Source organism: Pseudophryne corroboree, chromosome 9 (genome assembly GCF_028390025.1).
Source record: "Pseudophryne corroboree isolate aPseCor3 chromosome 9, aPseCor3.hap2, whole genome shotgun sequence".
Lineage (NCBI taxonomy): Eukaryota > Metazoa > Chordata > Amphibia > Anura > Myobatrachidae > Pseudophryne > Pseudophryne corroboree.
This window is the reverse complement of record NC_086452.1, coordinates 183,844,751-183,865,433: the sequence shown is the minus strand read 5'-3', so window position 1 is coordinate 183,865,433 and position 20,683 is coordinate 183,844,751. Positions and strand designations below refer to the sequence as shown.

The following is a 20,683-nucleotide window of genomic DNA, read 5'->3' as shown; positions in this document are numbered from 1 at the left end:
GGTGTGAAAAAGTGGCCAAGATATAGACAGACCTCCCTTCTGCTGTTCTCCCGTCTTGCCAGCAGGTATAGGACGAGGAATGAGAGAGGGTAGGTGCACCCAACTTGGCCAGAAGGAAGAAAGAGGAGGTATCAAGCAAGGAGACTCAGGCAGGTATTCCCTGGTGCCTTGTAACAGGTAGTGCAGAGATTTAAACCTGCACATTTGCCTCTAATGCGGTACACTCCTGAGAGGTTAATTGTGGTTTTAACCACTGTTGGTTATTGTCAGTATGAGCCAAATTGCATGATAATATTACTACTTATTCTCTCTTTACCCTATTGTCTTCCTATATATACCCCAACACAAGAATAATGGAAAAAATCATGACAAGGCTCATTAACATGTAATAATCAGCTGTTCTCTCTAATGCAGTGTTGCTGCTACTGCCAGTAATTGTAGCCACTGTTACCTCTTGCTAATTGTAACAATAGGTAACTCCCGAAAGGCTCATTAGCATATCATAATTAGCTGTTTTCTCTGGTGCAATATTGCTGCTACTGCCAGTATTTGCAGCCACTATTGATACTTGCCAAATGTTATATGTGTCAAAAAGAGAGATGATACATTGTCACAGGACATGTAGCTGTTTTTGAAATAACACCTTTGAGAGTAGCACTGTATAAATATTAAACAATTTGTATCCTCATAGTTATTGTCCTGATCCTTTAAGATGGAGACAAGGTATTTAAATATCACGTGTAAAGTTGTGAATATATTCACTGGCCACCACTGTGTCTATATAGTTACCACTCCCGAGACAGGACGCAGAGAGAAGGGGGAAATGCCACCCCAGAGTCCCACATATAGACGTCTATACTCAGGGACGATCCCCGCCGTCCATCAACCGCGCGGGGTCCCGTCCTCCTGCGGCCGCTCTGGCCAGCGGCAAACAGACACTCCCTCCGTTCCCAGCTGCCACACTGCTGTTCCACTGACGGACCGGTTGGTCACGTGTGCGCACCACATGACTCGCCCTCTTGGAAGACCTGACATATGTTTCACAAAGCTTGATCACAGGTAATTGGGTAGCCTATGATCCATTGCTTTTAAAGGGGGGAATGCTACCTATTCACAGTCCTTCTTCATTACTAATCAATTATAGGTGCCGGAAGCAGTCCTATGTAGCAAAGCTACCCAGTTAGAGATCATAAGTTCCCAATAAAATTTAACAGGAACCTATTAAATACAAAAATTACTGCAATTCTATAGTGAGAAAAATCACTAATCAGTGAACAAGAACCATACAGACTATATTGCGGTAAGTATATGCATATAATCCCAATAGTAGGGAAGAAAAAGGAAAAAGGATGATGATATATGGGGCATTTCAAAAGAAATGCAGTTATGGTATAATTCAATACTAAAGATGTAATTCCGTAGGGGTCCTATTATTGACCGGTATTATTTAAAAAATTAAAAAAAAAAAATTATTTATGTACATTGGAACAAAGAGAGGAAGGAAAAAGAGAATTAATGTTGTAAAATAGGGAAAATTAATGCATATAAAGGATTAAAGGGATTAATGCCCATAAACAATAATATGTTAATTACAAATAAGGTAGCTACAAATATGCATATGCATCAATATTTGTACATATCTGTCAGCCCCTGCACCGTTCTCAATGACTTCAGACCACAATAATTAAATAGTGGTGCAAAGTCATACGTTCTGTATCATCAACCACATTGCAGAAAAATTGTACTGCATTTGTATAGAATACACTGAAACTTGTGCAAAAAATGAGGTGTGTGTGTGGTTCAAGAGATAAGTGATCTATATGGTTATCGTGATGAATAAAATTATTATAAGAGTGATACCAGTGACATTGTGTATGTACTATATATTACTCTCATAAAGGTGATATGTAAGAAGGTGCCGGATTTCTATTAAATCACTCTTAGGATATAAAGAGAGTGATATGGTGATCTGAAAAATAATTTATATAAGGCCAATTAAATAAATAGTGAATAACATGATGATATTGAGAAAAAGTGAAGAAAGTAATACCGTGTTGCATTGATGCATTAAACGTGAAAAATAAATAGTGTGTGTGAAGAAACTGGGTTAGAGCTGTAATCAAATCCAATTATATAAATAAACTAAACAGACTGAAAAAACCCGATTAATGTAATATCCAAATTATTTGGGAAGAAAAGCTCCAAAATTGATATTCTCATTTAGACCCTCAGGGTTAAGAGCCCCAAGTTTAAAGGTCCATTCGCATTCCCTTTGTAATAAATGGTTGACAATGTCACCTCCTCTGTTTCCTAACTTAACTTGTTCCAAACCAAAAACTTTAAGGTTTTGCCAGGACCCGTCATGTTCATAGTGAAAATGACGTGCAACTGACGTCAATTTTTTTAAATTTGCCAGATCCTTTGCGGCATTTCGTATTGAGCCAATGTGCTCTAAGATGCGTTGTTTGAAAGGTCTACTTGTCATCCCAACATACCGTTTATTGCACTCACATGATGGCCCTCATTCCGAGTTGTTCGCTCGCAAGCGGATTTTAGCAGATTTGCTCATGCTAAGCCGCCGCCTACTGGGAGTGAATCTTAGCATCTTAAAATTGCGAACGATGTATTTGCAATATTGCGATTACACACCTCGTAGCAGTTTCTGAGTAGCTCCAGACTTACTCGGCATCTGCGATCAGTTCAGTGCTTGTCGTTCCTGGTTTGACGTCACAAACACACCCAGCGTTCGCCCAGACACTCCCCCGTTTCTCCAGCCATTCCTGCGTTTTTTCCGGAAACGGTAGCGTTTTTTCCCACACGCCCATAAAACGGCCTGTTTCCGCCCAGTAACACCCATTTCCTGTCAATCACATTACGATCGCCAGAACGATGAAAAAGCCGTGAGTAAAAATCCTAACTACATAGCAAATTTACTTGGCGCAGTCGCAGTGCGGACATTGCGCATGCGCATTAAGCGGAAAAACGCTGCGATGCGAAGATTTTTACCGAGCGAACAACTCGGAATGAGGGCCGATATGCAGTAAACTACTGCTTCTGTATTGCAATTAATGTAATGTTGGGATTTTATGTTTTTACCAAAACGATCCATGATGGTATCTGTTTGTTTAATCCACTTACAGGCTTTACAATGTCCACAAGGGAAGGTTCCCACAATTTTTGGTTTTGTGGTTGGTACCCTTTTAAAGTGACTTGAGACTAATTGGTCTCTTAAATTTTGGGATCTTTTCCAGCTCATAGAAACCTGTGGACCTAGTTTTTCTGCCAAGACAGGATCTAATTGAAGAATTCCCCAATGTTTTTGGATCGCTTCCTTAGCCTGATGCCATTGACGGCAAAACCTTCCAACAAAGCGTAGAGTGCCTTTGTCATCATTCTTTGATTCCTTTTTTGTGAAGATTAGTTCATTCCGGTTTATGTTCCGGACACTATTGTAAGCTTTCTTGACTGATGTTTTACTATACCCTCTTTCTTGAAGCCTTCTTGTAAGTTCCTTACTCTGTTCAACAAATGATGTATCATCTAAACAGTTCCTTCTCAAACGGAGAAATTCTCCCTTTGGAATATTTTTAACTGTAGAAGGAAGATGTGAACTGGCATGATGTAAAAGGGAATTTGTGGAAGTTTCCTTCCTATACAATTTTGTAGAAATCATGTCATCCTGGTTTTTATATATCAAGATATCCAAGAAGGGAAGTTCCTGTTGACTGATGTCATGAGTCAAATGTATATTTAGTTGGTTATTGTTAAGATGTTCAATAAAGAGCAAAAGTAGTTGGATATCACCCTCCCAAATCATCAAGATATCATCAATGTATCTAATCCACATTATGATATTAGAAGTGAAGTTATCGTTCTGATCTGTAAACACATGTTTCATTTCCCACCATCCTAAAAAAATATTTGCATATGTAGGTGCGCATGCCGCTCCCATGGTGGTTCCTCGCGTTTGTAAATAAAACCTATCATTAAAGAGAAAAAAGTTATGATGTAATATGAATTTTAGGAGATCTGCTATAAAAGCATGAAATCCCTCATAACCCTCAGTTCTCATGAAATAATTAACTGCTTCCAAGCCTATTGTGTGGTCAATGGATGTGTATAATGCCTCCACATCCAGTGAAACCAAAAACTAGTTTTCTTCCAGGCGTATGCCATATAATCTGCGTAAGACATCCGAGGTATCCTGGACATAGGATGGGAGTGCCTGAACATGATGCCTAAGATGTGTATCAACAAAGATACTAGCATTTTCTGTTAAGGCACCTATACCCGAGACGATGGGTCTCCCGGGTGGTGTTGTCAGGTTTTTGTGCACCTTTGGGAGCAAGTAAAAAGTTGGTATCCGAGGATGGTCACTAGAGAGAAAAGCAAATTCATGGGAAGTGATGATATCATCTTTGAAAGCATTGGTAATCTTTCTATTATAGATGGATTTGAATTCCTCTAGTGGATTGAAAAGAAGTCTTTTGTAGCATGTGGGATTATCCAATTGCCTATAGGCTTCCTGTAAATATTTTGTTTGGGGCCACAGAACCACATTTCCTCCTTTATCGGATGGTTTTATAATTGTATCCCTCCATGATTGTATCTCACGGAGGGCCAATTTTTCTTCTTTCGTTAGGTTAAAATTTCGTGGATATAGGGGTTTCTTTATATGAATTTGATCAAATTCTTTAGATACAGCCTTAATAAATATCTGTACCTCTGGACTGGTATGTTCTGGAGGGAAGAAAGAGGATTTCTTTTTAATTATTGGTCTGGTCTCCACCTCCCATTCTTGGCCCCGAGGTGTTGAAGTTTCTTCTTCAAGATCCATCAAGGCCTCAAGGGCTTCAGATTCCAAAATGGCAAGATTCTCAATCGGTTTTTCTACATGGATCGAGATGGGGTCCTTATGGGTTACCCGATTCTGATTGTGAAACTTAGTGAGAAGCAACTTTCTACCAAACATTTTTAGATCCTTTTCCCATTCGAATCTATTGAAATCTGTAGTTGGAGAATATGTGAGGCCTTTACTCAAGATAGATAAGTGATCTTTGTTTAGCTGATGTTCAGACAGATTGATCACTTTGAGCTTAGATGATGATTCCGCCTCAATGCCTGCAGAGGGGAGGTGGGGTATCACCTCTTCCGAGTGTTCCGTATGGGTTGTCTCCTTGATGGTGGGGAATCCCATTGTTGTTGTCGATAACCTCTTTCGTTTCCTATTTGCCCTCCTTGTTTTCCTTCTTTTTGCCTTCCCCTCTTTCCCTTCGCGAAATCCCCTAAAAAAGAACTAGTTGAAAAACTGGAATTGAAATTGGAAGCGGTATGGTTGGTCCTATAGTTTGTTGCTTGCAGTGTCTCAGTACCAGATTCCAAATCTTCAGTCTCTGATGTCTCTGTCTCAGAGGATGAATAATTATCCGTGTTCTTCGGAGGGTATGGTTTCCACACTTGTTTATGCCACTTGAAGATTTTGCCAGATGCAAAATCTCTTCTATTTCTGATAAATTTATTCTTTTTTCTATCCACGACTATTGGGATATATGTGGAAGAATTAATGGTAAAGAGATTTGGAGTGATACGGCGTGGGTTCTTCACAGAAAATATTTGCCTTTTGAGATATAGGTGTACTCAGTTGTGGATAATCAAGGCACATTGCTTTTGGAGTATTACTATATAACTGTTGACACGAAGCAATTTATCAATCAGACAATTGCCTTGAGTATTTCTACCCCAATACTTCCTCCCTTAATCCAGCAAGTGGAATGTCTGACAAACTGCTGGAAATGGAGGCACATGTATCTCATACCTCTACATAGCAGCCTTTGTGATCCATATCTAAGGTAAATTGATTCCCCCTTTTGGGTGATTAACCTAAAAATAATTGGGATAGATTACACGGGGTGTTTTCTTATGATACGGGTGCCTTGTATTCTCTCATTATATATGTGTGTGAACCAACACAAACTTAAAATCCTTATCTCTTTACACAGGTGGCACCATTTCTATGTCCTATTGATGGCATGCCCTTGTCTGTTATATCTCGAAAGAAACGGCTACACAGACATCTCTCCTCGTTAACTGGGCCACACACTGATACATAAGTGACCCAACTCAAAATAATCCCTCAAGTGACCTATGATTCAAAATTACTGCCCTGAGAATTTATACATGGGCACATAAATGATAAAGATGATGGTCACATTATCAAAATTTTGATACATTTTGATTTAATCTTACATTTATGAGAAGGGAATTATCAAAGAGACGGACTTAAACATATTTAATTGTTTTGACTGAGGTCATCTAGATAAGACCATATTCTTTCAACATATTTTTGCAATAAGATCACATATTTATCAGTTTATTCATATGGATGTTGTATAAATAATTTTTAAGGCATACCTAATAAAATTTGCAATTTTAAGATTATTATTATTATTTCTTCATTAGTACATATTAATTTTTCTTGTTACCTCAGATAAGAGTGCTTCCTACCAGGGTTATCTTGACTTCTTTGTAGTCATTTTCATGATTTGTGTCCCCATACCCTTGGGAGCACCACTGACCGTCATAATTTATTGTTACCATTATACCATTGGGTTATAGGTATACAACTGATCAATAAAAGGGAAAAATATCTCAAGAGTGTCAGTTTCTCTGAGGTAATTACAATTTGTTCAATTATTAATCCTGTGCGGCCTTCCCCAGCCCCTTTCCCTTCTTTTTTTGTAATGAAAATAATAGATCAAGGGGGAGCTGTAGATGTAGCATATCTAGACTTTAGTAAGGCATTTGACACTGTCCCACATCGCAGACTGCTAAATAAACTTGAAAGCGTGGGGGTAGATTATAAAATAGTTAAATGGATAAGAACCTGGTTGCAAAATAGGAAACAGACAGTTGTAGTAAATGGAGTGCAATCTATGGAGGGAAATGTTACCAGTGGAGTACCCCAGGGATCTGTACTTGGACCAGTTTTCTTTAATATCTTTGTTGGTGACATTGCAAATGGTATTGAAGGGAAAGCATGCCTTTTTGCAGATAATACAAAGATTTGCAACAGGGTAGACACACCGGGAGTGGTAAAACAAATGATTGATGACCTAGCTAGGCTTCAGAAATGGTCAAGAACGTGGCAACTACAGTTCAATGCTAAAAAATGCAAAATCATGCACTTGGGTCTCAAAAACCCAAAGGCTACATATAGGCCCTCATTCCGAGTTGTTCGCTCGCTCGCAGATTTTAGCAGCATTGCACACGCTAGGCCGCCACCCTCTGGGAGCGTATCTTGCGAACAAAAGATTAGCAGAATTGCGAATAGAAAATTCTTATCAGTTTCTGAGTAGCTCGAGACTTACTCCTACACTGCGATCAGCTCAGCCCATTTTGTTCCTGGTTTGACGTCACAAACACGCCCTGCGTTCGGCCAGCCACTCCCCCGTTTCTCCAGACACTCCCGCGTTTTATCCTGGCACGCCTGCGTTTTTTCGCACACTCCCAGAAAACGGTCAGTTTCCGCCCAGAAACACCCACTTCCTGTCAATCACACTCCGATCACTTCAACGATGAAAATTCTTAATTCGTACGTGAGTAAATCTACTAAGTTTTGTGTTAAAATACTTAGCGCATGTGCACTGCGTACCATGCGCATGCGCATTTTTGCCTTAATATCTCCGTTGCGAAAATCGGCAACGAGCGAACAACTCGGAACGACCCCCATAGTATCAAGGGTACTAAAATGGAAACTACTGAGGAGGAAAGGGATTAAGGAGTCACTATTTCAAGTGACTTAAAGGCAACAAAGCAATGCAACAAAGCAATGAGAAAGGCAAGTCAGATGCTTGGTTGCATAGCGAGAGGAATCAGTAACAGGAAAAAAGAAGTAATAATGCCACTGTATAGGTCATTGGTGCAGCCTCATCTGGAACACTGTGTCCAGTTCTGGAGACCATATCTTCAGAAGGATATAAATACATTAGAGAGTGTACAAAGAAGGGCAACTAAAATGGTGCATGGCCTACATCACAAAACTTACCCGGAAAGGCTAAAAGATCTTAACATGTATAGTATGGAGGAGAGAAGGGAAAGGGGGGACATGATAGAAACTTTCAAATATATCAAGGGTTTTAACAAAGTTCAGGAGGGAAACATTCTTCAAAGGAAGAGAAGTATTAGAACTCGAGGACATACACTGAAACTGGAGGGGGGGAGGTTCAGGGGAAATTTAAGGAAAAATTACTTTACAGAAAGGGTAGTGGATAAGTGGAATAGTCTCCCATCAGAGGTGGTAGAGGCTAAGACTGTAGAGCAATTTAAACATGCTTGGGATAGGGATATGTATATCCTTACAAAGAATTAAGGTTCAAAAAGGGTTGAGATTACCTAAAGAATAAAAAAAGGGGCAGACTAGATGGGCCAAGTGGTTCTTAACTGCCGTCCACTACTATGTTTCTATGACTTATGAAAGATAAACTAATTATTAATTACTGTAGGTGGAGACACTGTACAATGATTGATATGCCTTTCTTTAAGCACATGATTTGTGTACATAATCATGAGTCTAGCAGCTACTGAGGCAGTAAATGATCTAATTACATCTCTATGCAAACCTTTAAATATTCTGGTTGCCCAGCGTGCCTGAAGTTCAGATACTGGTGGGAGAGATCCAAGAGGTCGTACAAGCCCAAGGAACGCTAGTGTTGGTTTCTCATGACGTGTTGGGAAAACATTCTTGTAAAGAGTGACTTTGTTGTCATCAACGCTAATGACTGAGTCATCAAGAAATGGAAATGAGATGCTGTACCCAGTAGCAAATATAACCTCATCTAAGTCTTCCACTACAGTGCCATCCTCAAAGACCACTGTTGATTCAGTGAATCTACGAACATCTGGCTTAACCCTGATTGCTCCACATAGGATTTGGCTGGGTAGATAATCATTGACGATGGGTTCTTTTAACAAAGATCTGTAAAAAATTACAGTGGTTATCTTTAAAATAAATCAGGCTTGATGTACGTATGCACATATATGAGTATATTTAAAATAAATCACTTGAATGTGTGCTGTGCGCTAAATAACAAGTAAACAGGTAATGGTTATGCCTTAGTTATCCTGATCTAAATTAACAAATTGAGCAGAGTAAAGCTGAATATATAAAGTTGAAATCTAAGTGGTTTATTTTGGTTCAACATTGCATTGCATCAGGAATAATTGTTTAGCCAACTCAAGATCTGATCAGGATCAGTTGGAAGGAAAATGTAGCCTGCCATTCATCACCTATTTATGTGTATGCTGTTGCTGATCAACTAGTATTTATGGGATACCTTGCAATCCAAACTTTTGACTCAATCAATGAATGACCAAATTTGCACAATGAGCTAGTAAATGTGGGTGGCAAACTGATCATAGAACTGGTTGTTCATGCATTGCACCAACCAGATCTTTGCATGTTTTTTACCCATGATTAGAGAGATCAAAAACGGAGACCTGATAATGTGGTTAGGCTCTTATAAAAACACAATGATGCAGAGTTTGAGTTACACAGGTCTGCTTATTCCATCAGCTAGAGGTCACTCACATCACCTGCTTGATATACTGTATACACCATTCTGAGTTTCCAAGACTTTTTAAGCTTGTGATATGCCTGGTATTACTCTCATTCCAGAAAAAGGCTAGATACTGTTGTCCAGTTTTTCAAGTATTGGATATTGGATATTTGTAATTGGATACAGAGTATTAGCATTCTACTTACTGCCTTTGTTTTTTGTTTTTTTGTAAGTGTGATTTTCTTAGATTCCATTCTTTATACTGAGGGTATGACACAGATGTCCTCTATTTTCCTCCCTTCTAAACAGGTGAGAACATTTTTTAGATTTTTTGGGGGGAAAATATATTCTTTGGGTTCTAGTAAGCTCAATAAAACATCTTCTATTAAATTGTAAATTATCACATTGGCTTAAGTAGTAGACACTTTAGACATGATCTAAGTTGACATATCAGGATGTTTGAAAATGTTATGACTTACTATATTATTTATATATTATTTGGGGTTTTTTTCCCCCACATATGGACTAAAACAAATAAGATCATATGACAGAATTGTTCCAGAATATTGCATGATCTCTAAACTGTGGCAAGTAAATTTAATTTCTTTAATATTTAGCAATCTTAATTGAACTAATGCTTAATCTGCAGTTTTCTATTTCTTAATAGTGGCTTGTAATCAATGTGAAATTAGATCTTTTTATGAAAAACTAGCTGTTCTACCCGTACTTCGCACGGGAGTTTCTGATTTTCATGGTTGTAAATATAAATGAGTGTTAAAAATTTATAGAAATGTACATTTTAGTCGTCTTAATGTAAGTAAATATTAATGCATGATTCTTGGCATTACCCAAGGAGCACCCGTAGCAGATACAGTAAAAAGTGACAGGACTATTTTGTAGTTTATAAAATTCTACACACTGGAGGTGCAATCCAAATTTTGATCCGATTGTCCATTTGGGCGCTATCATTCACGCAATGCAAGCAACGCATCTTTAATGATGTCATCATGGTTTATTACATTTCTAATTATGCAGTTTTCATATTTCCCACCTGAAGAATACCTATGTTACATTTTAGCTTCCTTACATATCAGGAAGTAAGATAATTAGTGATAAGTCAGTCAGTCAGTCAGTCAGTGAGGGCTTTAAGATAGATAGATAGATAGATAGATAGATAGATAGATAGATAGATAGATAGATAGATAGATAGATAGATAGATAGATAGATAGATAGATAGTGATTATTTATTAATATAATAAAATATGAACAAATATTAATAAAATACAATAGTATATGTTTTTTACTCTTTATAAGTTGATATACTGTAGGATGCTTCGACTTACATTTTTTAATATGGTTTACTAATTTATAGAGTGTTGCTCAATGTTCTTATTTAAGACAGTGAGGGCCTAATTCAGAGTTGATCGTAGCAGCAACTTTGTTAGCAGTTGGGCAAAACCATGTGCACTGCAGGGGGGCAGATATAACATGTGCAGAGAGAGTTAGATTTGGGTGGCGTGTGTTAAAACTGAAATCTAAATTGCAGTGTAAAAATAAAGCAGCCAGTATTTACCCTGCACAGAAACAATATAACCCACCCAAATCTAACTCTCTCTGCAAATGTTATATCTGCCCACCCCCCCCACCCCCCCCCCCATCCGCAGTGCACATGGTTTTGCCCAACTGCTAACAAAGTTGCTGCTATGATCAGGTCTGAATTAGGCCCACAGTACAGTCTGTTTTTAACAGCATAAAACACATAGAAAGAAAAAATATTTTTGTTAAGCACTGCTGTACTTTAACATATTGTTGTTTTATATATGGTATATACAAAAATCTTCATAGTCTTACAATTTTAAAGCCACACCAAATTTGAAAATAAAATAACCAAATGCCTACACAAACACTGCTAGCTGTTTAAAACAATTCTGTATTTCTTTAATTGCATGTTTACCTAGTTCTTACCGGTCTTCAGGCTGTAATCCATAATTTGCATGATCAAACCAATTGTTCATTTGCTTCTCAGTCACCATGGTCAAAAGTCCATTTGGCAAAGCATTAGTGATCCAGAAATAACAGCGTGTTGAAAAAACCATATCTATAGGGAATCCATGCTGGGAAATACGACTTACTACCCAGGAACCTTGTCTGGTACTTAGGTATACCTGGAAAATTGCAAGTAGAATGCTTACAATGAAACTGGAGTCAGCAGATTTAATATCTATTCTTGGTTAAAGCTAAAGTAAAAGTTTCCATTTTTCTACTGCTCAAACTAAAAAATATTTTCCATTTATTTTAATTCCATGTAATATTTTCAACTATCTACAAGACTGAAGTAAAAAACAAACAGACACAGGTCAGCCAACGGGACTATCAATTTAAATAAATATATTTCTTTGTAGAGTTAGCAAAAATGCAAAACACATTTGCACTATTACTTTAAGAAAAACATTATTTAGGGTACTGATAATTATAAAAAAAAAACTGCTGCTAATTACGTGTTAGATCATTATTGCAATGTTAAAAATAATAATAGTAAACTGTATTTTCCAATGCAGTCCCTGACACTGCCACCACAGCCCCAACATGCCCCCAAACACCAAAAATGTGCAGAAAGAAATGGCACTCTGGAAACAGTTTGAATGCATAAACTTCTTGAGTTTATTCGGTGCAAGAAACAATGTGCTGTAATATATGTAACTAATATCTCAGAATTTTCTGTTATCATGTAATGTTCAAGTGTTATTGCTGATACTTCTTGGTGTACTAGGGGGAAAACTTTTTTATTTATTTTTCTTGTTTAGATTAACTCCTCCCTTTCACGCACCTAAAAACTGCTCTCACCAATTTCTTCATTCACTTTTCCTGAGACGTCTTTATCACATCTGAACCAGACTCTAGAAATAGCTCTTGGTGAAGTTGCTCCAGCTACCAATCATGCTCCACATATGCCTAGTGTTAGGTTCCTGGTGCTCAGAACAAGGGAGATGTTATGAAGTGAGTCCAGAGCACCAGGACGTAATGCTGGGAAAGGGGGAATGGAAAGGGAATAGCCCCTGGCGCCCTATCTCTGTTGTCTCGCCCGTGCTGTCAGTACACTCTTGCGAGACTATGGTTGCTTGAGCCCATGGCAGCCGCGTTTGAAGGGCGGATTACGTCTGCCCAACTTCGATGCCCCCTCAGGTCTTAATGAGAGACAAAGAGTGTACCGAGACAGGGTGATAACAAGGGGCCCTCTAACTGAAACAACCAAAGCCAGGGGCTACTAACTAGCCTAAAACCAAATGTATGTGTGGCTTGCCGCCAAAGGAAAAGAACAACAAAGGAAATGCTGACCACACGCCGACACAATACTCTTGTGTTCCGGCGGTGACAGCATAAGCAGAACCCTCTGCAAAACACCAGTGACAGAAATAATAACAGAATACAGCGGGCTAGGCCGACGGACGCGGCAGAGCCGCTACTCACGGAACCGGTACGAATACTGGCAAACGGACAGGAATCCCCAATGCTGCCGACACAGACTCTCAGAACTGGAGGACAGGCAAAATCCCAAACGACAGACCGGTGGACACCAAGAAGCCAGAAACTCGACCAGGCATAGGCAAAGCCACTGGACTTCTGTACAGGAACACTTCACGGCAGGACACGGGATCAGACACAGGAATCGACACAGGGACTGACACAGGAATCGACACAGGAAGCAGTTCGACAGACACTGCTACACAGGAGCTCAGGAATTGGCAGGAACAAGCTCAGAACTCAAGCAGACTGGAAACCAAGAAATATCACCAGCGTCTGTGAATTGCACTGAGCCAGCATATAACAGAGAGTTCTAATTAATAATATCATGCAGCTGCCCTGTTGCATGACTCCAAACTGACAAGATGCAATTAGCAGCCAGGTGAGGCTGAACACATGGGAACAAGCTGCAATTACACAGACTAACCAGCGGCAGCAACCAAGAGTATTCTTAAACAGAGCAACGGGAAATCCTGGCCTGCAAGACTACTAATAAAAATAGGAATGAACCTGTGGTTCATAACAGTATCCCCTCCTTAAAGGTGAGCTCCGAGCACCCCATGACACCCACGGGGAACATGAACAGAAGAATAAACATAAAATACCTAACTGACATGCAAAACAGGAATAAGCCACAATCGTGGCTCATAACACCTAGATGTCAACCATAATATTCTAAACTGACAAGACACCTACAAAAACTCTCATGTGAAGTTGAAAGTCAATGGATTAAATCTCGTACTTCAAGCAACTTCCTCACATATAAGTCTATCTACCACTTCCATTAGATCACTTCTCAACCCTCACTCACCCAACCCACCAGCCACTATCAATGCACTAGATCTTGTTTCCTACTTCAAGGACAAGATTGTTAAAATCCAAGGTCTTCCGCAGCCAGTGACTGTCTTAATTCCGTACCTGAACAATCTGGCACCTTCTCTTCATTTGATCCCACAAATGAACATGAAGCATCAACACTCTTCTAATCCTCCTAATCTACTACCTTTCCTCTTCCTATTCCCTCACAAATAAGAAAAGCTCTGCCTTCTGTGTTCATCCCAACCTTAACTAAAATCTGTGTTCTCTCTCTCTCTCTCTCTCTCTCTCTCTCTCTCTCTCTCTCTCTCCTGGTATTTTTTCATCACTGTTCAAGCATGCAGTGATTACTCCCATTCTGAAAAAAACATAATTCGGACCCAAATTCTCTCTCAAACTACCGTCGCTTCTCTCAGCTCCCATGTCCCTCCAAGCTACTTGAGAGACTTGCCTACACACGCCTCACACACTTTCTTCATTCACACAACTTAGTGGACCCACTTCAGTCAGGCATTCATTCCCAACACCCCACAGAGACAGCCCTGACTAAAGCAGTGAATGATCTAGTCACTGCAAAGTCCAAAGGCCATTACTCACTTCTTCTAGATATCACTACTGCTTTTGACACAATTGACCACTCTCTTCTCATACAAACACAACAACCCTAGCAGGGATGGACTTGGGCTAATTTTTGGCCCGGACACTTGTGCACACATGTGCATGACACAGGGGCATGTACACGTTACAAGGGGGCGTGGAAATGGCTCACGGGGCATGCTGCAAGTCAGGTGGCGTGGACTCATAGCATGCTCCTATCTTTACTACAGACACACACTTTAGGCTAGGGGGACAGCGAAATCAGAGAGCCAAAAACTGCACTGCATGCGGCTTTCCCTCCTCTCTATGGGACTGGCCCACCAGACCATCTGCCCTTCAGGCATATGCCAGAAGGGCCAGATAGGCAGTCTGGACCTGATTCCTAGATGTTCAGGACACAGCTCTTTCTTGGTTCTTATCCTACAGTTGGAGACACGCTCATTGAGCATGGCTGCATCGCAGGCGGGGACGCGTGGCGCGCCTAGGCGCGCCTGCGCCTCAGCCCATCACCAAGCGTACAGAGATGCTCCCTTTGAAAATTAATGGGGCACGTGAGTGTCTACGATGCACTCGCGTCCCATTCGTTCCCAGTGGTGCGCCCATTATTTAAAGTACTGATAAGTATTAAAACCTCGCTGTTAATTACATATTAGATGATTATTGTATTGTTGAAAAATATAATAGTGGAACTGCATCTTCCAATACAGTCGCTAACACTGACACGCCCCGTCACAGCCATGACATGCCCCCAAACCCCAACCATGTGCAGAAAGAAATGGCCTTCTGGATGCATACACTACTTGAGTTTATTTGGTGCAAATAAAAGCAATATTTTAAGTCTGCTCAGGACCCTTTATCAAGCTATACAAAAGGGTTAGCTTCCATGCTTTATATACTGTACACTTTCTAAGTGCCTATTTTGCTCATGTGTGCAGTTGCTGGGACTACACGTCATCTACCATGATGTTTTAGTGCCAATAATAATTATCTCTTGCAGTAGACTTAGGGGGACATTTACTAAGCAGTGATAAGGGTGGAGAAATGAGCCAGTGGAGAAGATGCCCCATCAACTAATCAGCAGCTCTGTGTAATTTTATAGTATGCAAATTATAGATGTTACTTCAGTGCTGATTGGTTGCCATGGGTACTTCTTCACTGGCTCACTTCTCTGCTCTTATCACTGCTTAGTAAATGTCCCCCTTAGGCACAGTTTTTCTAGCGGTGTCAAATGTGATATAGTTATGTGACCGGCAGATACAATAACCTCTATGTTTTAGTACTCTTTTTCCCTATATACCTTGCCTAATTTACATGACAGTACGCACCACTGGCCTCTGAAGTAAGTCACCAGGAGGGGATTGATCCAGCCATTGGGAACAAAGTTTAGTTACACTGTAACATTTGGTTTTGTAATGAAAATAAAATATTTTTTCCACTAATGTGAGTTAGTGCCTCCTCCCTGCTTGATCTGGTTAGTGTTTGCATGTCCTTCCTTGTGGCCTTGGCACCAGAGTTTATTCATTGATGAGTTCACTTCTATCACTGATTTACAAACATAGATCTATGTTGCCATTATTATTATAAATGTGCAAATATCGACAAACCTACAGCCTGTGTTTGTAAATCCTTAAAAATTTAAGAGCATTCTTTGTGAAAGGCACTGAGTGCCATCCATTTTTGCATACTTGTGGTTTGGGGCAGCATGTCTGACTAGGAAAAAAGACACTGGGGCAATTTGAATCCCATATTTGAGTGCTGGTCTCGTCTATACATATACTGTATAATAATTGTATGTATCCACACTCATAAAAATCCCCAGGCACATCAGCAACGTGCTCCATTAAAAATAATTTCTGATTCAAAATATAAAGAAGTCTTTGTATGGGCAGTCACCAGAGACAATATTTTATTGAAGAAAATTATTTATTAATTACTCAGAAGAAATAGCCAAAGTGCATATGTGCTTAAAAGTCGACATTTTGGTCCATTGAGTACCTTCATCAGGACCAACAGCAGAGCAACCTTCCACCATCACTTTGGCTGTGCCGATTCACAATTTCACACTGAGACCATAAGGACTGGAGAGTTCACTTTGGGTTTATGACCTAAATCCATTATTATCAACACTGGAGGAAAGTTTATGCACTAGCTGAGTGTTTAGACACCGACAAGGTGGTTCTGTTATATCTATCAGCTATTATACTGGAGGGGAGTCTGTACACCAGTTAAGGGTGGATACTGACAAAGTGATCTTTCCCATATCAACATCCAAGCCGTTTAAATCTACTATCAAGCATCTTAAATAGAGAACTTAATAACAAAACTATAATTAACTGCAGCATTTACAGGAGAACAATTCTCCTTAGGAGAAGAAATACTCCTTCATTTACCATCTACAATTTGGTCTCAAAGAAACCTTTAAGAAGTCATGATTGATGAAACGTGTTGGATGACTATCGTTATTGGAGTGACTCAAGCCTAATAAAAATCCCTAGAAAGGGGCTACTGACAGGTTGAAATCCATGAAAAGGATTTACCATGCTTATGCTGAAATGTGACATTTTTTAAGTGGATTGTTATTATTTTATGTGCATTACATTTTATGAGTTATATGTTTTAATAAATTCTGCTGTAGTGTATACTATCCTCACTCAGTGTAACTTGGAGATCATTCGTCTTTGGGAAACACTTAATTACCTCTTATCCAATATAATAAAATTCTAAGCACATAGTGCTAAAAGTAAATATCAATTAGCACTCCTCAGGACCTAGTAACACATTTTTTATATTTTGGTCTTTACTGGCAGAGAGGCCCCACCTGAGGATAGCTGCTGCCCTGACTCTGAAATATGAATCTAATTAATACATTGAAAAGTGAGACTGTCTTATCGTTTATATGTGTGTGTTTGTGTGTGTTTGTGTGTGTGTGTGTGTGTGTGTGTACAGTGTGTGTGTGTGTGTGTGTGTGTGTGTGTGTGTGTGTGTGTGTGTGTGCAGAGGCGCCACTGGGTGTGGTGACACGCGGAGCGCACTCTGTATTATCAACCCCCCCTCCCCAAATGTCAAAAAAGGGGCGTGGTCTATCAAAAGGGGGCGTGGTCCCGCAGATCTTTTTTTATTCACTCCAGGGGCATGTCCAGCTTCCCCGAAGATGCTGGCTGCCCCTGGAGACTGCTCAGCGTGCAGTGCCTGCTCTTATCTGTGACAGGAGCCGAGTGCTGCAGGGGTTTATCTCACTGCAGCACTCGGCTCCTTTCACTACAGAAGAGCTGGCACTTTGGTGTCACCCCTTCCGAGGGGGACACCCAGGTACGGCCCGCACCCCCCGCACCCGCCTTCTGACGCCACTGTGTGTGTGTGTGTGTGTGTGTGTGTGTTTATATATATATATATATATATATATCTATTGAAAAAGCATATAAAGGGGGCGCTCCATAGTGCATAAATGTATTTAATAAAATGACATTTTAAAAGACATAAACGGTAAAATTGAACTCGTACTGACTGGCAACCAGTGTGGGCTGGTTACCACATGATTTCACACACAAATCCCCGGCACTACTGGAACCAAAGGCCGCCCGGCTGCAGTGGAGTCCTCACCCCGCCGAATATCACTGTCGTTGGAGAGCCGCAGGTAGGATCACACCTGCCGTCGGCTTCAGGATTACCAGCTCCGGGGTGTACAAGCGTCAGTAAACTCCGCCTTAACGCGTTTCGTCATCGACTTCGTCAGAAGGCTGTAATACCTGATGCTACGATTCTCCTTTATAGGTTAAACAAATGAAGCTGTACACAATTTCACTAATGACTATGTTACTCTGAGTGGCGGTATCGGAAGCCATGGTCCGTGCCGGTCATCATTGACTGGCATAAATTTCAACATTTAGCAACTATAATAACCCAGGATTTTTGCTATACATCCCAAGAAAGAACGGGACTTTTATATCATACATACCCATAGAACTAGCATGATACCTGCTTCCAAGCCACCAATCAGTGTGACATACACCAACATACATGAATGCATAAAATGCGTCATATAAATACATGGGCCATAAAACATGCATAATCTATCAATAAATTCTTATACCAACATGTACTCAAAAGCGGTCCTTTTGTTTCAAAAAATGGCTATATTGATAAAACTAATTTCTCATGGGGCTTCAATATATAGTGCTTTAGCTAGTTGAGGAATGGTGTTATTTCGAATCCCTCATTTAACCCTTTCGGTTTAAGAGTATTAAGCGTTAATATCCAGAATGTTAACGCTTAATACTCTTAAACCGAAAGGGTTAAATGAGGGATGAGCCATTTTTTTAAACAAAAGGACCACTTTTGAGTACATGTTGGTATAAGAATTTATTGATAGATTATGCATGTTTTATGGCCCATGTATTTATATGACGCATTTTATGCATTCATGTATGTTGGTGTATGTCACACTGATTGGTGGCTTGGAAGCAGGTATCATGCTAGTTCTATGGGTATGTATGATATAAAAGTCCCTTTCTTTCTTGGGATGTATAGCAAAAATCCTGGGTTATTATAGTTGCTAAATGTTGAAATTTATGCCAGTCAATGATGACCGGCACGGACCATGGCTTCCGATACCGCCACTCAGAGTAACATAGTCATTAGTGAAATTGTGTACAGCTTCATTTGTTTAACCTATAAAGGAGAATCGTAGCATCAGGTATTACAACCTTCTGACAAAGTCGATGATGAAACGCGTTAAGACGGAGTTTATTGACGCTTGTACACCCCGGAGCTGGTAATCCTGAAGCCGACGGCAGGTGTGATCCTACCTGCGGCTCTCCAACGGCAGTGATATTCGGCGGGGTGAGGACTCCACTGCAGCCGGGCGGCCTTTGGTTCCAGTAGTGCCGGGTATTTGTGTGTGAAATCATGTGGTAACCAGCCCACACTGGTTGCCAGTCGGTACGAGCTCAATTTTACCGTTTATGTCTTTTAAAATGTAATTTTATTAAATACATTTATGCACTATGGAGCGCCCCCTTTATATGCTTTTTCTATAGATTCACTACATCCGTTGGAATTCGGACTGATAAAAAAGGGGAGCGGCGGTTCTATAAAAGCAAAGAAGGACCTAGTGACATTCTTTACACTTATTTAAGTGTCATTTGAACTTTTAACAATTTGTTTATGTGGTGTATTTCTTCATTTGTTTTATACACCTTTGCTCCAAAGAGAACAAATCAGCGCTGTCCTATATCTATATCTGCTATATAGCAAAACATTCCAAAAGCATGAGAATCCCTCCTCAGCAAAAAGAAAGAAACCAGCACACCAACAATAATCGATTCAAAAGTGCTCTATTTCAGCATGGCAACAGTCAGAATTTGAAAAAACATTATCTTCCAGTTAGGCTAAACATGATACATCACATGTCCCTCTGGTAGGAAAGTCATGGTTTCATCTGCCCAACAGCTGTTTCGATGTCACCACCTTCCTCAAGGGCATCCAAACTACTACTGAGCCAAACCCTGTCTTTTATCCTCAGTCAAACGCCCGTCAACAACCTCATAATCCCACTCACCTGTCCACAAAAAGTACCAACACCTGGGACCAGTCACGTTCACATCGTTCAAAACCGGAAGTTCCCGACTTGGAACGCAATCGGCCCACGATGGAACGCACTTCCTGTCCCGGCATACATCGCGGGAGCAACACACTTCCGCAAATTGCGGCCGGGCGCTCCCGCTAGCCAATCCACTGTGTGCACAGGAGTTCACCTAGGCAACCAAGGTAAACTAATTCTCCTCGTCATCCGAATTTAGCTCTGACGGTACTCTGGTAATCACCCACAGGTGCTCCCAACATTTTCAAAGAACCTAATGTGACTGGGACTGAGATATGCCTGACAGGCGTCATTCCCAAGGACTCCTATGTCAAATCAATACAGGACCCAAAAATAATAACAAAACAACAAAAAAACATATATATACTGTAACACTGTAGGGGTGCAAGGTGCCTTTTCCTGGGGAATATGGCCGCACGCAGCAGCTGAGGAACAACACAAGTCCAGTTTCTGGTACAACTGACCCCGGCCAGTTTTATTGAAACAGAAAATAAAACAAACCCCAAAAGAAAAATACCTTGCCTGTCCGGCACTAACTAAACATAAGATGTTCCTAACTGTCACTAAACAAAACACAGAGTTCTTCAGTACATA

The 20,683-nt window shown here is 40.2% G+C and overlaps 1 protein-coding gene across 5 annotated transcripts in view; it reads right to left on the bottom strand.

The window, feature by feature from the left end:
• The window catches only part of LOC134957819 (dimethylaniline monooxygenase [N-oxide-forming] 2-like), a 102,521-nt gene that overhangs the window by 26,854 nt on the left and 54,984 nt on the right, over positions 1-20,683 (bottom strand). For 2 of the 5 annotated variants that reach the window (XM_063940003.1, XM_063940004.1), the window contains 2 exons: positions 11,521-11,720; positions 8,619-8,974 (listed from right to left, as the gene is read on the bottom strand). In XM_063940003.1, coding sequence (XP_063796073.1) covers positions 8,619-8,974; positions 11,521-11,720 — 556 coding nt within the window. Of the gene's footprint in view, positions 1-8,618; positions 8,975-11,509; positions 11,721-20,683 lie in introns of those variants that run through there. The other 3 variants (XM_063940007.1, XM_063940006.1, XM_063940005.1) reach the window with 3 other exon arrangements.